The following is a 15,020-nucleotide window of genomic DNA, read 5'->3' on the forward strand; positions in this document are numbered from 1 at the left end:
CAAATATTCACTCCCTTCACCACCGATGAACAGTGGCAGCAGTGTGTACCATCTACAAGATGCACTGCAGGAACCCATCAAGGTTCTTTAGACAGCACCTTCCAAACCCATAACCGCTACCATCTAGAAGACCAAGGGAGCAGACACACTGGAACACCACTATCTGGAAGTTCTCCGCCAAGCCACTCATCATCCTGACTTGGAAATACATCGTCGTTCCTTCACTGTTGCTGGGTCAAAATCCTGGAACTCCCTCCCTAACAGCACTGTGGGTGTAACTACACCACATAGGCTGCAGCAGCTCAAGAAGGCAGCACAAGGGCAATTAGGGATGGGCAATAAATGCTAGCCTAGTCAGCGATGCCCGCATCCCATGAATGAATAAAAAAATACACATGAAGGTCAGATGAAATTGAGGTAGAGCTAAATCAGGGTGACATTACACTTGATCATTACATTTGCTGTATTACAAATGTCAACAGAAACCAGTATTAGTCCCACACTGTGCCAAACTACAACTGGTTTTCTGTAATCAGTAAACTTTTTGGTAAAGCAGTAGAGACAGAATTTAGTATAGGTGATGTGGGTTCTTTCCACTATGGGAGAACTGGTAGGGAACCCGTGTTATGCCTCCAATGGGTGCCCTACATTATTTAAGTGCAATCAGGAACTGGCAGTATCATGTTTCCTGCAGAAATAGGTCCCCAGCAAGGGGGATATCCCATCTCCGGGAGCTGCCAGCCAATCAGAGGCTGGTAGTTTTACATTACCGGCAGTGCTACGGGGAGCAGTGCCTGCTGCAGGTAATGTGCTGAGTTTTTCACCAGGGATCATTGATGGATCCCTTGAGACACGTGAATGTGGGCTGATTGATGGTAGGCAAGTAGGGGTCACTGGCGAGGAAGAAGGGGGGTTGAGTGTGAGGGTGGCTCTCAATGGGCAACCCCTTCCTGATGTCACGTCCCTCGATTGGGCACTCAGTGCCCTTGAAAGAAGGCCTCTCCCCCACCCCAACCCCGGGAAGCCGACGACAAACCTGACAGGGTTTGCTGGATGGCCTTTAGGAAGCATGGGAGACCCACGTGTGTCCAGGAGAATCCTTGAGCCACCACTAAATCCCACTGGGCAAAGGGATAATGGCCATTAAGTGGCTCATTATGAGCTTAATTAGCCAGTAGGCTGGTTCCCCACGTCAGCCCATTCCTGTCGCTGATTAAATGGGGGTCAGTTTTTCCACTGGCGGGAATGGGCCTGGATCAGCACCTGAAGTGATGTAACCTGCAAGGCTATGGACCAGGTGCTGCAAGGTGGGATCAGAATGGGCAGCTAGTTTTTTTCTTGTCTTTTTTGGCCAACACAAACACGATGTGCTGAATGGCCTCTTTCTGTGCCGTAACTTTTCTATGGTTCTATGGGCTGCGTGGCCTCCCCTGTGATTATGTGGGCCCACCCACCACCTCACCTGCTCTGGAGGGCTCCATTAAATCCCGGTCTAGGAAGCTATGTGGCACTGTATCAGAGAAGATAATCTAGTTCAATAAATCAGATCAGAGCTGGTAAAATGCAGATGACTACATATATAATGAATGTGGTTAATATGATTTAGAAATGTCAACAGCTGATTAATATTCATTTTTGTTGTGGAGTTGTTCGAGTGCCAGTTTGAGCGGTTGAATGAAACAATTAAGAGAGTACTGCAAATTTCATCTGCAAACAACTGGAGTCCTCTTAACGTAATTCATAAATAATTTATAAACTAAAAGCTACTGTTCTCTTTTAGGATTACATTCATTGTCAACACAAGACATTTGTGGTAAGACTATACAGCCTCAACAAAGATGTTCAGATTTCATTATTTTTAAAGCCTCCAAAAGCTGATTGATTAAATGCTATAAAACTGAAGCTATGTTCCCTTATGGTTCTATATATTGACAGCGATTTTAACAATTACTTAGATTTTAATAATACAAACACAATTTCATAATTAATGATATTTAAGTTAGAATTATCGGAAGCAATTTTTCTGAAATATTATCTAAAAGTCAAATCATTGTGATTAAAGATAGTGTAACAACAAAATGCACCATGCAAAGTACAATGCAGATTGGCAGTTGGCAGAGTCCACAAAGGGTGTTCATAATCTCAGTAAGGGTCGGGCCATAAGGGGGAGGCATCGAGTTGAGGTTTACCATTCCTTACAGGGAAGGAAAGTAGAAAAAAAATCAGGCAGCAAGTCACTTTAGGCTGCTATAATGTATCTGCCAGTGAATGATAAGGGGTTACCTGCCTGCCTAGTCCTCTAGACTATGAAAGGGCAGAAAGTAGAAACCAAAACAATGGGAAAAAAACAAACTTCTAAACAATAATAATTACACTTAAAAAGTGACAATAAAATGCAATGGTTTGTGGATTATAAAAATAAATGACCAGTTATAGTTCATACGAACTAAATTAAATATGAATGATACATTAATGCAATACATAAGTTTACTCTGGATCACATCCCTCCCCCCAAAACAAAAACAAAAAATGCATGGATGCGTGCTCTTTGGAGTTGTCTAATGAGAAATGTCAGGTGAAATCCCTCTAATCAATGGACTTTCATGCCCTTGGGACACAGTGTGAATTGAATTGATCCCTTCAAGAGAACAGCAGTCAAAGGCTGAATGTAATATAGTGCAGGAAATGCTCTGGAGGATTCTTGGCCAAGTGCAACACACCTGCCTGACAAAAAAAGATTCAATCAGCTCCTATTTCAACATAAGATGTCGGAGTCTTGCAGCTCTTCAACATAGGGCACCAGCTTCAATTAGAGAGTGCAAATTAATTTTTATCACTTTTAAATTAGTTTTTTTTCAGTTGTGAATTGCTCTGCATCAGATTAAAGCATCTGGCACCAGATCTATCACAGCTTCATTTTCAAAACCTATAAAGGTGATGTTTGATGACAATGTACTGCAGCAATCAAATATAAGATTTACCAATGAAGTGCAAATAATTCAAGCTCACCTAAATTGTAAGCAAGTTGTGCATTTCAGACACACTCAGTCCCCACATACAAATTTTCTCTCAGCTGCAGACAGAATTTTCCTCTTTATTCATTAAATGACTATTTCAGCATTTTACTTTCAATTGTTCAACAATTACTATACATTTCATAGGATAACAATGATTCATTTCATAGGATAACAGAAAAGCTCCAAATGAAAAACAATCAATAGGTAACATTCAATAACTACCACGTAAGAAAATATCTTGGTTGGAAATTGTGGGTTCAGTTTTAACTCCTGAGTGATAACCAGCTGTCCTTGCTGGGTCTCTTCTGGCCTTGACTCTCTCCCTGGTGGATAAACTATTATTACACCCTCAATCAGGCCTCAAGTTAAAACTGCAGTTTCGGCCCTGATAACATAATCAGAACCAAATTTTCACTTATGTAATGAAGCCACACCTGTTTTGCGCAGTGCCCATGCAGCATGCAATTTCATATTGCAGCCAGCCAGATTGGGGAGACAAAGGCATGAGTAAACCCCTGCTCCATGTTAACTAACCCCCTACATGTTTTCTAACAGATGGGGAGAGTTAAAATGGAGCCCTCTAAGTAAACTATGAATATCAAATTTACAGCCTCAGTCATTGCCATGAGATCGCTATCATTTTCACAGGGAGCATGCTTTGGGATTCAAAAGTAAGGCTATAGAAAGCTAAAACAAAAACAGAATTACCTGGAAAAACTCAGCAGGTCTGGCAGCATCGGCGGAGAAGAAATCAGTTGACATTTCGAGTCCTCACGACCCTTCGGCAGAACTGAAGTATAGTTAGGAGAGAGGTCCTAACTATACTTCAGTTCTGCCGAAGGGTCGTGAGGACTCGAAATGTCAACTGATTTCTTCTCCGCCGATGCTGCCAGACCTGCTGAGTTTTTCCAGGTAATTCTGTTTTTGTTTTGGATTTCCAGCATCCGCAGTAGCTTTTAGCTTTTTGTTTTTATAGCTATAAAAATCTATGTCACACTGCTGAATAAGCAAACAGGTAAGGCTCCACAGTACTGTTTTACAACACTCACTCCACCAACACTATCAGCCAGTGTGATAAGATCCACAGGAAAGCATTGAGTTGCAAAGTAGCTACAAATGTGAGATTATTAAAATCAGTTTAGTTTTGTAATAGAAAGAAAGCCATCAGTTTGCTTCTTCATCTATTTGCATGTGTTAGCATTTAGATATGATGACATAATATGTTTGCTACCAACCTTTCTGACACATTTTCTTGCTGATCTCAAAACAATTGGAAACCATTAACAAATACATACATAGTAAGCTTGTTTGTTTTAACACTTGCAGTGTATTGAAATATTTGTACACCTTTGTTTAGAAATAAGAATCAGTTACCAAGTTAAATTTATTTCTAAGAAACCTTTTTAGCTCATTTACAATATTCAATGTGAATATACATTATTATAAAATTATCAGGAGCAGTTTGCCTTTTCAAGGCTTTATTTCTTCTACTAATTATTATAATGCTAAATTATTTCCTCTCAGAGAGAAGAGCTACTTGGTATGAGAGGTGCGTGGATGTCTCTGGCAGGATTACTGCACTTGTGAAAGATGTTATGTGATTTACCATAAAAGAATATATTCCATAAATTTGTTAACTAGATAAAGTAGTTTCAAAAACATTACAAATCTTTCCCTTTGTCTTTAATATGATTTCTGTGAATGTGAAGTAGCTTAAATAAAACTTATTAACTCTCTCCAATTATGATCTGCAACAAACCTCATTTCACAGATTGGAAGACATACAGTCAAACTACAAATCTTAATTAATGTCCCAAGACTGCTGAAAACTCATTACCGCAAATTCTAGCACCTAAAACAGCTAATTATTAGTTCTGGCATTTATATTTCTTCCACTCGTTCATAGCTCTTATTTTGTTTTTTGGGAAGCTTGACAAGTAAGCTCTAATCATCCTGCTATATTAAGCTTTTTACAAAAAACACAACATTAAGTGACAGTTCTTCCTTTTAAAGGCTACTTACTATTGTTAGGGTTGTCTCCAATGATGTGATGTCGGCCACTCCAGTACCATAGAAGAAGCGTGGCATCGCGAGAACCTGAGACAATGTAACAGTCTCCACCGATATAGGACTCAGATCTGGCCAAGCATGTGACCACATCCCAGTGCCCAAACACGATTTGTGTCAATTTGCCTAAAAATAATTATGAAGTTAGGTTTTATTGAACTGTAACATAAGAAAATGGATGGTGTAGCTATACTATAGTATACTTTGGCTCAATCCTTTATAAATTTTGTTTACAAACATGGACATCAAATTTTGGATATATTTCACTGTTGCGCTATTTCCACCAAAAACCTTAGAAAGCTTGGATAGTTTCCAACAGTAATTGTTCAGGAAACCTCTGATAAAGTAAAATTGGCTTAAATATTAAAATATCAAAAAAATTAGAAGTTTTTCTTTATACCTGTGAATTAAAGAGAGGCATGCATATTCAGTGGAACAGTGCATTTGTGTACTAACAAGCAGCAAGCACCTCAAAATAGAATCTCACATTCTACTGAGTTTTTGATTTCAGCTGCATTGCTGTGGGAAGGCTCCAAATGCAGATCAGACAGGATATACAACACAGAAACAGACCATTCAGCCAAACCAGTTCATGCTAGCATTTACGTTCCACTTGATCCTCCTCCTGCCTTTCCTTGTCTAACTCTATCAGCTTAACCCTCTATTCCCTTTTCCCTCACATATTTATCTAGCCTTCTCTTAAATGCAACTATACAATTCAGCTCAACCACTTTCTCACTACTCTGGTTAAAGAAACTTCTTCTGAATTCCTTATTTGATTTTTTGGTGATTGTCTTATATTATTGGCCTCTAGTTTTGCTCTTCCCCACAACTGAAAACATTCCATCTGTGTCTACTCTATCAAAACCTTTCATAATTTTAAAGATTTCTCTTAGAAGAGATGACTGAGACATGACTTAAGAGAAAAGAGACACAGTCTGTTCATCCTTTCCTGATGGGTAAATCTCTGGATTTCTGGTATCATCTTTGTAAATCCTTTTTGCACCCTCTCCAGCACCTCAATATCTTTTTTATAATATGGTGAATTGAATTGTACACAGTACACACTTCCCTTTTTTCTATTAGCCCATCCGGCCAAACTTTCTCTAAGGTTCCTGCTGCTCTAGTTCTGAACTTATATTTTTCTCTGGTTTCTCTGCTATCTCCCCTCATCTTTTCCAAGAGACTCTTCTCCTGCTCTCTTGATCCTATTCCCATTAAGCCACTGCCCTTCTAACTTCCCTTTCTGGTCCATATGTTAGTCAATATTTGCTCTCCTCAGGTACTGACCCCTCTCCTTCAAATCTGCTGTTATCACCTGCTTCTCAAAAAGTCAAGCCGTTATCCTTCTGCCCATGGCAATTACTGACTCATCTCCAACTTTCCTTTCCTCGTTAAAGTCCTTAAACTTCTTGTTTTCTCCCACGTCCGTGTGCATCTTTCCTGAAACTCCATGCTTGAATCCCTCCAATTAAATTTCCGTCCCTGCCACAGTACCAAAGTCACTCTTATCAAAGTCACAAATGACATCCTAAATGACGGTGACAAAGGTAAGCTTGTCCTTCTTGACTCAACTGCAGCCTTTGACATGGCTGACCACACCATCCTTCTGCAACGCCTCTCCAAAGGTTAAAAAACAAATTGCTGTTGCATGTTGTCAGTTGAAGAGAAGGTCAAGCTCAACCGTGATATTCTACATGGTCAAATACACTGACAACAGTCTTTTTCTCAGCTCATAGATGAAAAATGGTGGCTGAAGTCAATGCGGAGAGATGGCAACAGAAATAAGGGCTGTTCGAATCATATCTCTTTAAAATGGATTTTACTTTTTAAAATATGCAAGGGCATTGCATTCTTTGGGCATTGGAGGCTGCCTGAGAGTTTTTTTTTTAAAAGGGTCATAAGTTCACTTTGGAGCTGTCAACAAGCAGGCCTCTTTCCAAGCAATCACCTGAGCTATGTGGCACTTGAAAATGAGTGTTTGTTTGTTTGCTTTGAACTGCAAAGCACTTTAATTAATGAAAAGCTGGAAAACAAAAAGTCAATCACATGGCAGAGGCAAACCTTAAGTTCTGTTGAGGAGTCATACGGACTCGAAACGTTAACTGTGTTCCTCTCCGCAGATGCTGCCAGACCTGCTGAGTTTTTCCAGGTATTTTTATTTTTGTCTTAAATTTGAACCTGTGGTTTTGCTTTCAGTTTTGTTGGAGAAAGGCTGAGAATAGAAGGTTACCCTGACTAGCTCTCTCCCTCTCTGCTTTGTGAAAACGTGCGTGGTTCTTGACCTGTAGCCAGGTAATCTAGCTGAGACAAGAAGAATTAGTCCAGCTTTACTCCTCCCACGCTGAAGCATCATTGGTGAACTTCCTGATATCTAATGGGCCCAGAGGCACATCTTCACTCGAGGGAACTTCAGACCTACAGCATCAAGCCTTAGTAATTTTAATTTTTTTTTCTTTCTAAGAAAGGTTTTTTTTATTCGTTTGACTCTGCAGAGACTACCTGTGTGTCTTTTGTTTGTCTGTGTACGTGTGTGTGCTGGGGAAGTTTAAAAGGGTCAGTTAGTTACACTTCCGGATTACAATCATGTCAGCCAGTTCTTGAAGCTTGCTTAAAAGGAGTTTTGTTTTAAAATAACTTAATCATTCTGAGTTTATTGAAAGAAGCCTGGTCAGAGTCTCTTTTCTTCTGGGTACTAGAAGTATAGGTAAACAATTGGCCACTTTGGTGAGAAAATTAAACATTTAAATTAATGGTCCAACCTGCAGAGTAGTGGGGCTTGATAATTTGCGCACTCCTCCCATCCCGGTTGTAACAGGGCAAAGGAAATAATACATTGATCACTTTTGGAAGTCAAATTGAGATTATTCCTTTATATCAAATAATTTAATAAATAAATGATTTTTAAAAAGCTGAAGTATAAATAGAATAAGCTGAGAAAACACAAATGCCAGTTAGCATCTTAAATAGTTAAACGAGTAACTTTTCAGTTAGAACTCATCAGAAATTATTAATTAGCTTTCCTTACTAGAATTCATATTTTGATTTATGTTTTCATTTGCAGTGTAAGTGTTTTCCGTCTTCCTTTTGCAGCTTGTTATAAAATATACTGTTTTAAATGAAAACTAGCAGGGAGTAAAGCTAGCTTTAAAAGTGGTTACGTTAAGAGTATCGCATTTTTTGGTGTCAAAATTTAGATTTGAATAATGTGCCTCCTGGATAGTACAAGGCTTGGATTAGTATTCCCATATTGCAAAAAAAAATCTGATGTTTATGCTATTCTATCAAGAAACTATAATTTGGCCTTTTTGGCTGAAAGCCGTGAATAATGACCACAAATGTCTCTAGAGTGCATTGCCATATTACAAGGAGGTACAATAAAGAGATGATATGTTAACCCTATATCACAAGCATGATTACACTGAAATTAATAGTATTGGTTGCTCTAATTTTCAAACTACAATCCTTAATTTTGACAGTGAATTTATAGAAGCCTCTTGGTACTGTCACTTACCTGTTTCTGTTGAGTACACTCGAAAACTCTTATCCCAGAATCCACAAACGAGGATGTAACGATTATCTGCTGTCACAACAAAGCAGTGTGCGTTAATCTGAATGCTCTGATCCACAAGGTCCGTGATCTGCCTCTTGTTCACACCAGCATTATTGGCTGTGAGGAGAAAACAAAGAAAAACAATTTCAAGTTCATACTGAGCTCAAACACAACAGGGCGAATTACCTTCTGGTCAGGTGCTTCTCAGCAAACAGATAATTTTCACCTTGCTTATCTGCTTAATCTGGGCAAAAGTACTACAAATATGAACTTAAAAGCGTGTTGTTGAGAAGGGCTTTTATCTGATGTGTACAAACATTTGCTCCTCCCAGTAAATCAGGCTGGTTTAGCTTTACTTTTGCACTGAGGTTTTTTCATCTTCTTCAAAGAGGTTTTAAAAACAGCAAACTTAGGCACTCATGACAGAAGAAAAACAATTTGACATGCAAGGCCAAACTTCGGTGCTTTTCAAATGAAAATAAAGCAAGAGTAGTAGCTCATATCTACAAGACAGTTTGATTTAGTAACCTCTCATAGAACAATCATTCTGGGAGCTAAAGAAAACATGTCCTTCTATTGAGAGAGGCCTTGGAATGACAGAAGCAGAGGCATAAATACAAAGTTAAAACCCAGTAACCATATGTCATGAACCTAACAACAGGCACACGTTAGGGAACCCACTGATTCCTAGATTGACGGTGATCATGGGTAGCAAACCACATCTAAGGAGTCCTTGGATTCAGCTTCCTTTATCCTAAACATTAGAATGAAAGAACAACATATTCTCATTTTTGTGTAATTTAACAAATAAGATTTTGCTAGGAAATAGAGAGTTAGATTTTTGTCTTCACTGCCTGCATGATAATCTGGTGGGGTAGATTGTCCACTCTTTATATAACTCACTGGGTTTTCATTCCATTAATTTCAGTGGAACAAGTATTGGTTAGGTACTACAATGAGCGAATGGTCCACTTTCTCAGATTACCGTCCAGGTGGTAAAGATAAAAATCTAGTCCAATACTTTTATACATTGAAAGAAGTTTACCTTATAAATGTTTTCATCTCTTAATCAAAAATCTAACCACACCTGAATGCTATGCCAGTTACTTACCCTAAAATAAGAAAGCCTTTCTTAGTTCTCAAATATTTTACCCAGTCAAACCTACGTTGGAGAATTGTAATTTTTTATACACAAACTGCAAGCTTAGTGTTTCCCAATCAAAGATTGAACTATGTACGTGGATATAGCCAAAACTGTTGTTTGCTTTGTGTCCTATATGGTGCAACCCCATCTCTTTTGAAATTACAACTTTGGAAGGAAATACAATACAGGAAGTGATAGGTTTTAGAAATGTAAAAGTCCTTAAAAATGCTGCAAATAGTTAAAAAGTTTACTTTTAAGGAACAACATTATAAATCTATTCCCTTCTCAGACCAGTTTTCACAGAGATTAGAGATTTTAAGATTATTGGTGTAATTTTAACCTAAACTGCCTAGTGGAAAATTAACAGAATAAGGTCAGACCCACATCACTGTTTTACAATCCAATGTGGAAAGTAAAATTAGGTGCAGTGTAAGATGAGCAGCTAATCCAATCCAGTTAGTATTCCACTGAGTGGGTTACGTTAAAATTGCCCCCATTATTTTAGTCAATACAGGAATGAAAACCATGGGGCTAGAAATTTATTTTAGGTATAAAAGTAATAAGAAGTGTGTACATCTTTGATATGACTTTTCTTCCCTATTCATTCTCAGAAAATGGACGTTGATGGCAAGGCCAGAATTTATTACCTATTCCCAGTTTCCCATAAAAAGGTGGTGCTGGGCCTTCTTCAGGATCAACAGGAGCCAATGAGGTGAAGATACTTGCACAATGCTACAAGGTATAACAGTACAAAAAAAAGACCGCAAGGAAAGCAGGGGAGACACAGGGATAAAAGAGCGTGAGGACAGTGGCGGAGACCCAGGATAAAGGAGCTCAAGAGTGACAGAGACACAGGATAAGAGCACGAAGAGAGCGGCGGAGACACAGGATAAAAGAGTACGAGGAGAGTGGCAGAGAGACTCAGGATAAAAGAACGCGAGCAGAATGACAGAGACACAGGAAAAAAAAGCACAAGGAGAGTGGGGGAGGCCTGCGTGTCACTTAAGAGGATACCGACTGCTTTCTGAGAAAATCAAAGTGTGATGTCTGAAGGAACGAAGTAAGTGATTTGTTTGTAAGTATTCTTCCTAATTTCCGTTCTGAAACTCAGGTAATTTATTAATAATTGTAAGGTTTAATAACAGTTATATGGTTTACAAGCACTACTTAAGCTTATTAGCAGGAGGCTTTATTAATTATAAATTAAGAAAAATAAATTAATTAACACATAATAAGGATGGTAGGGCAGGCGATGTGTTGCGGCTGCAGTATGTGGGTACTGCTGGAGACCACTGTGATCCAAGGCAACCACATCTGTAGTAAGTGTCTACGGCTTGAGGAGCTTCAGTTCAGGGTCACTGAGCTGGAAGCCGAGCTATGGATACTGCAATGTATCAGGTAGGAAGAATGTTACCTGGACACTTTGCTTCAGAAAATAGTAACACGATAGGGTCTTCTGATGTGATCAAAGGTCAGGGACAGGAGATGTGACTTCAGGTGATTCAGGTAAGGGGATCGGGAAGACAGAAATGGAGGAGCCTCAGCCTTTGCAATTGTGCAACAGGTTCAAAGTTCTTGCAGCTTTTACAGATGAGAGTGGTGGCTGCAATGTGAGTAAACATACTGACCAATACACCATGGTACATTAATTATGTATTCCCAAGAAACACGCAGTTTCCATGGCGGGCGGGCTCTCATTCGCCTGCCACGCCACCACCTCGCCGCATCAGCACACCAGGCACCATATTTAAAGTCCAGTCATGCGCACATCTCAGTGCTTCCAACACACAACTGCTGCAAAGGAGACATGGCTCTGAAAGGCAAAAAGACTGCAGCCCCCAGGTTCAATGACACGTCCCTTGTATGGATGCAGTGGAGGCTCGCCATGATGTCCTGTACCCCCACTCTGGCCGCAGGATGGGCAGCAACCTCACTAATCTGGCTTGGGAGGCAGTGGCAGTGGTGGTCAGTGCCAATGTCTTTCAAAAGAGGACAGCCACCCAGTGCCGCAAAAGGATGACTGATCTCCTTCATTCTGCCAGGGTAAGTCACTCTTCTCATTACTCTCAACTCACAAACTCTTCACACTTCCACAGGGCCCTCACCCACTGCCAGTTCAAGGGATATCACTCTCTTACAAACACGTTCATTGTCCTCATCCTGTCAATGAGGCCACTCACCACCCACACATGCCAGGCATACTTATCATCTAGCCTATGTCCTGCTTACACTCTCTCCATCTCTATTCATGCAGGACAAGCTGGCACACAACAAGAGGGAGAGGTTGCAGTCTGGTCTGAGTCTGAGTCTGAATGCCTTAAGGTTCTCATAGATTCTGAAAACAAAGCCATCCAGCTGACCGGCGAGGATCTGGACCGTTCCTGTGCTGACTGTGAGTTGGCATTGCTGTACCAGGTGAGGATCAAACAGCGCAACATCCAACATCAGACAACCATGCTGCGCCTGATGTGTCCTGTTTCACAGGCCACTGCCATGCACTAATTATCTCCCCTTGCTTCCGCGGGCACATCTGGGAAACAGCCGACGGAGTCCACCACCCAGGGCCTCCAATAATGCCCGATGAAATCTCTGAAGAGAAATCTGGAGGCACCCTCCTTGAAATCCCATCACAGCGCTCACCCACACCCTCCACCAGTGCAGACATACACCTTGGTGGGACCTAGCTTTACAGTAGGCATCAGGATCACAATCTGGTGAGCACATTGCACTGTCTGATCTGCAGCAAGCAGCAGCAGGAACTTCCCAAATGTCCGGCACTTAGAGGACTGCTGGAGGCCAGAAATTTGCAGAGTCTGAGTCAGATAACGAGCCTCTGGACTCGGTCATGTCACAGTTGCTAGAGCTGCAAAGGCAAGCTAGGGAACATTAGGGAGGGATGCCGCTACACTCCTCAGATTGCAAGGCATGTTGGAGGAGTCTGTCCGCCTTTAGGCTGAGGTAATAGCGCCAGCATGCTAATGCACCAAGGTCAGCACTGGTAGGATGGCGGCCGCCATTGGGACACTGGTCCAGGACATTGCTCCTGCCCTGGTGCGCAGGCTCAACTCCGTCGCTGAAGCCATAGTTGGCCTCCAATAGTGTGTATGCAAGAGGGGTGTGGGGCAGCGCAATTTCATTCCAGCTACCCTTTCTCCTCAAGGATTCAGCCAGGGGCCCTTGGACACCATAGGGGAAGGATCAGCAGGTGTACCCCCAGGGCCATCCAGGTGACTCCGGCAGTGTCTGGCCCCTCCAAATCCCTTCTTCCTGTGACCTCAGCAGCTCCAGCTCCACAAGCCAAGGAGGCTGCCACTACCACACAGCAGGACCCTGAAAGCAGGCCAGGGCTCTCCAGGTCTCAGCCCTCTAGAGGACGCCCACCAAGGTCATCACAGACAGGGTGTAGCAGTCAGCAGGTGCCCTCCACCTCCACCGTGCTTGGCCAGGGAACACCAAGACGTAGCAGCAGGGTTAGGAAGGTTAAGAAGGTGTAATTGCACAGCCTAGGCATGGGTGTTAATCACTTGTACATACTGTTCACTATTGTCAATAAACTCCCAAGAATGTCTCCCTGCCTGTGGCTCCTTGTTCTGATGAGCGGTGTTCATGTCACTGAGATGTGAAACCTTTCTGCACAAGATAAAGGCAGGTGTCTCAGTCCAGGGCCTCTTCCCTGTGCTTTGTGCGGCCTTCAAACCAAAATGATGGTCTGGCCTCACACTCCCTGGACATGTTACTGATGCCTGTAACCTGACAGTGCTTGTCGTTGCTGCCACAATGTTGTGGGAAGGCGTCATAGCGTACCATCATTCACTCTCTGTGCATTCAGCACCTTTAAGGTGGGGCTGGCCCCCATCTCTTCAGCATCTGTGACCAGTGATGCTGTGCTCCTAAAAGGGTCAGGTGCTGAAGGCGGACAAAGGATCAGATGCTTTTTAAGTTTCATGGTTGCGTCTCTATGATATGATCCTGATCACAGAGCACAAGTGAGCTGCCTCAGCCAGGCAAGTCAGACATTCTCAGAGGCTATGTGAAGATCTATGGAGTTTCCTCACTGCATGTTGTCATAATCCTCCCGCAATTGAGTGACAATTAGGGCCTCCACTGCATCTCCATGACAGTAGTGTTATCACAGAGGGTATGTACGTTGTCATAAGCCAGGCCAGAGTCAAATGTTCGTAGATGCAATGTGAGGATCTATGGGCGCTCCTCACTGCATGTCGTCATCATCCTCCACAAATCTAGCAGCTATGAGGGCCTCCAGAGCACGCCTGCCTCGTCTGACCAGTGCCTCATCCGCGTCATCGTTGCCTTTGAGGACCTCCTCACCCTCATCCCCATCGGCATCCTCCTCATCGAAGGAGACCTCCATCTCCTCCTTAGTCAGCTCCTCTCCCCGTTGCAGTGCCAGACTGTAAGGGGCGCAGCAGACGACGATGTGTGACACCCTCTGTGGACTATATTGCTGGGCTTCACCAGACTGGTCCAGGCACCAGAACCTCATTTTCAGCATCCCGATGGTCTGCTCCACCAAGTTGCGAGTTGCAGCATGAGCCTCGTTATACCCTTGCTCTGGTGCAGTCTGAGGCCACCGCATGGGTGTCATCAGCCACGTCCTCTGTGGGTACCGCTGTCCCCGAGGAGCCATCCCTGCAGCTTCTGTGGACCCCAGAGGACTTCAGGGATCTGTGACCGACTGAGAATGTAGGAGTCATGCACATTCCCTGGAAAACGTGTGCAGACCTGCAGGATGCATTTGTGGTGATCACCCACCAGCTGCACATTCAGTGAATGGAATCCCTTGCAGTTGACATAGTTGACCGTGTGTTGCAATGGAAGTCTAAGTGCCATGTGAGTGCAGTCAATGGCACCCTGCACCTGTGGGAACCTGAGATCTGGCCAAATCCAAACGGTCTTGCATCCTAGCTGTCCTGGTCCCGGGCAAAATGCACAAAGTTGAGTGCCCTCACGAAGATGACATCCATGACCTAATGGATGTATTTGTGTGTGGATGCTTATGATATCCCACAGAGGTCATCTATGGAGCCCTGAAAGGAGCCACTGGCATAGAAATTGAGCGTCAAGGTCACTTTCACGGCCAGTGGTAGTGAATGCTCTCCATGTCCCCATGGCGCCAAATCCTGCTATAGCTGGCAAATGTGACCAACCAGTTCCCTAGACATGCACAGTTTTTGGCGACACTGGTTTTTGGTCATCTGCAGGAATGAAAGGCAGCATC

At 42.4% G+C, this 15,020-nt stretch overlaps 1 protein-coding gene across 2 annotated transcripts in view; it reads right to left on the reverse strand.

The window, feature by feature from the left end:
• Positions 1-15,020, reverse strand: part of nbeaa (neurobeachin a) — a 1,012,857-nt gene that overhangs the window by 27,541 nt on the left and 970,296 nt on the right. For both annotated transcript variants that reach the window (XM_078545316.1, XM_078545315.1), the window contains 2 exons: positions 8,599-8,754; positions 5,040-5,210 (listed from right to left, as the gene is read on the reverse strand). In XM_078545316.1, the coding sequence (XP_078401442.1) occupies positions 5,040-5,210; positions 8,599-8,754 (327 nt within the window). The remainder of the gene's footprint in view (positions 1-5,039; positions 5,211-8,598; positions 8,755-15,020) is intronic.

This window comes from Cetorhinus maximus, chromosome 7 (assembly GCF_964194155.1).
Source record: "Cetorhinus maximus chromosome 7, sCetMax3.hap1.1, whole genome shotgun sequence".
NCBI classification, from domain to species: domain Eukaryota; kingdom Metazoa; phylum Chordata; class Chondrichthyes; order Lamniformes; family Cetorhinidae; genus Cetorhinus; species Cetorhinus maximus.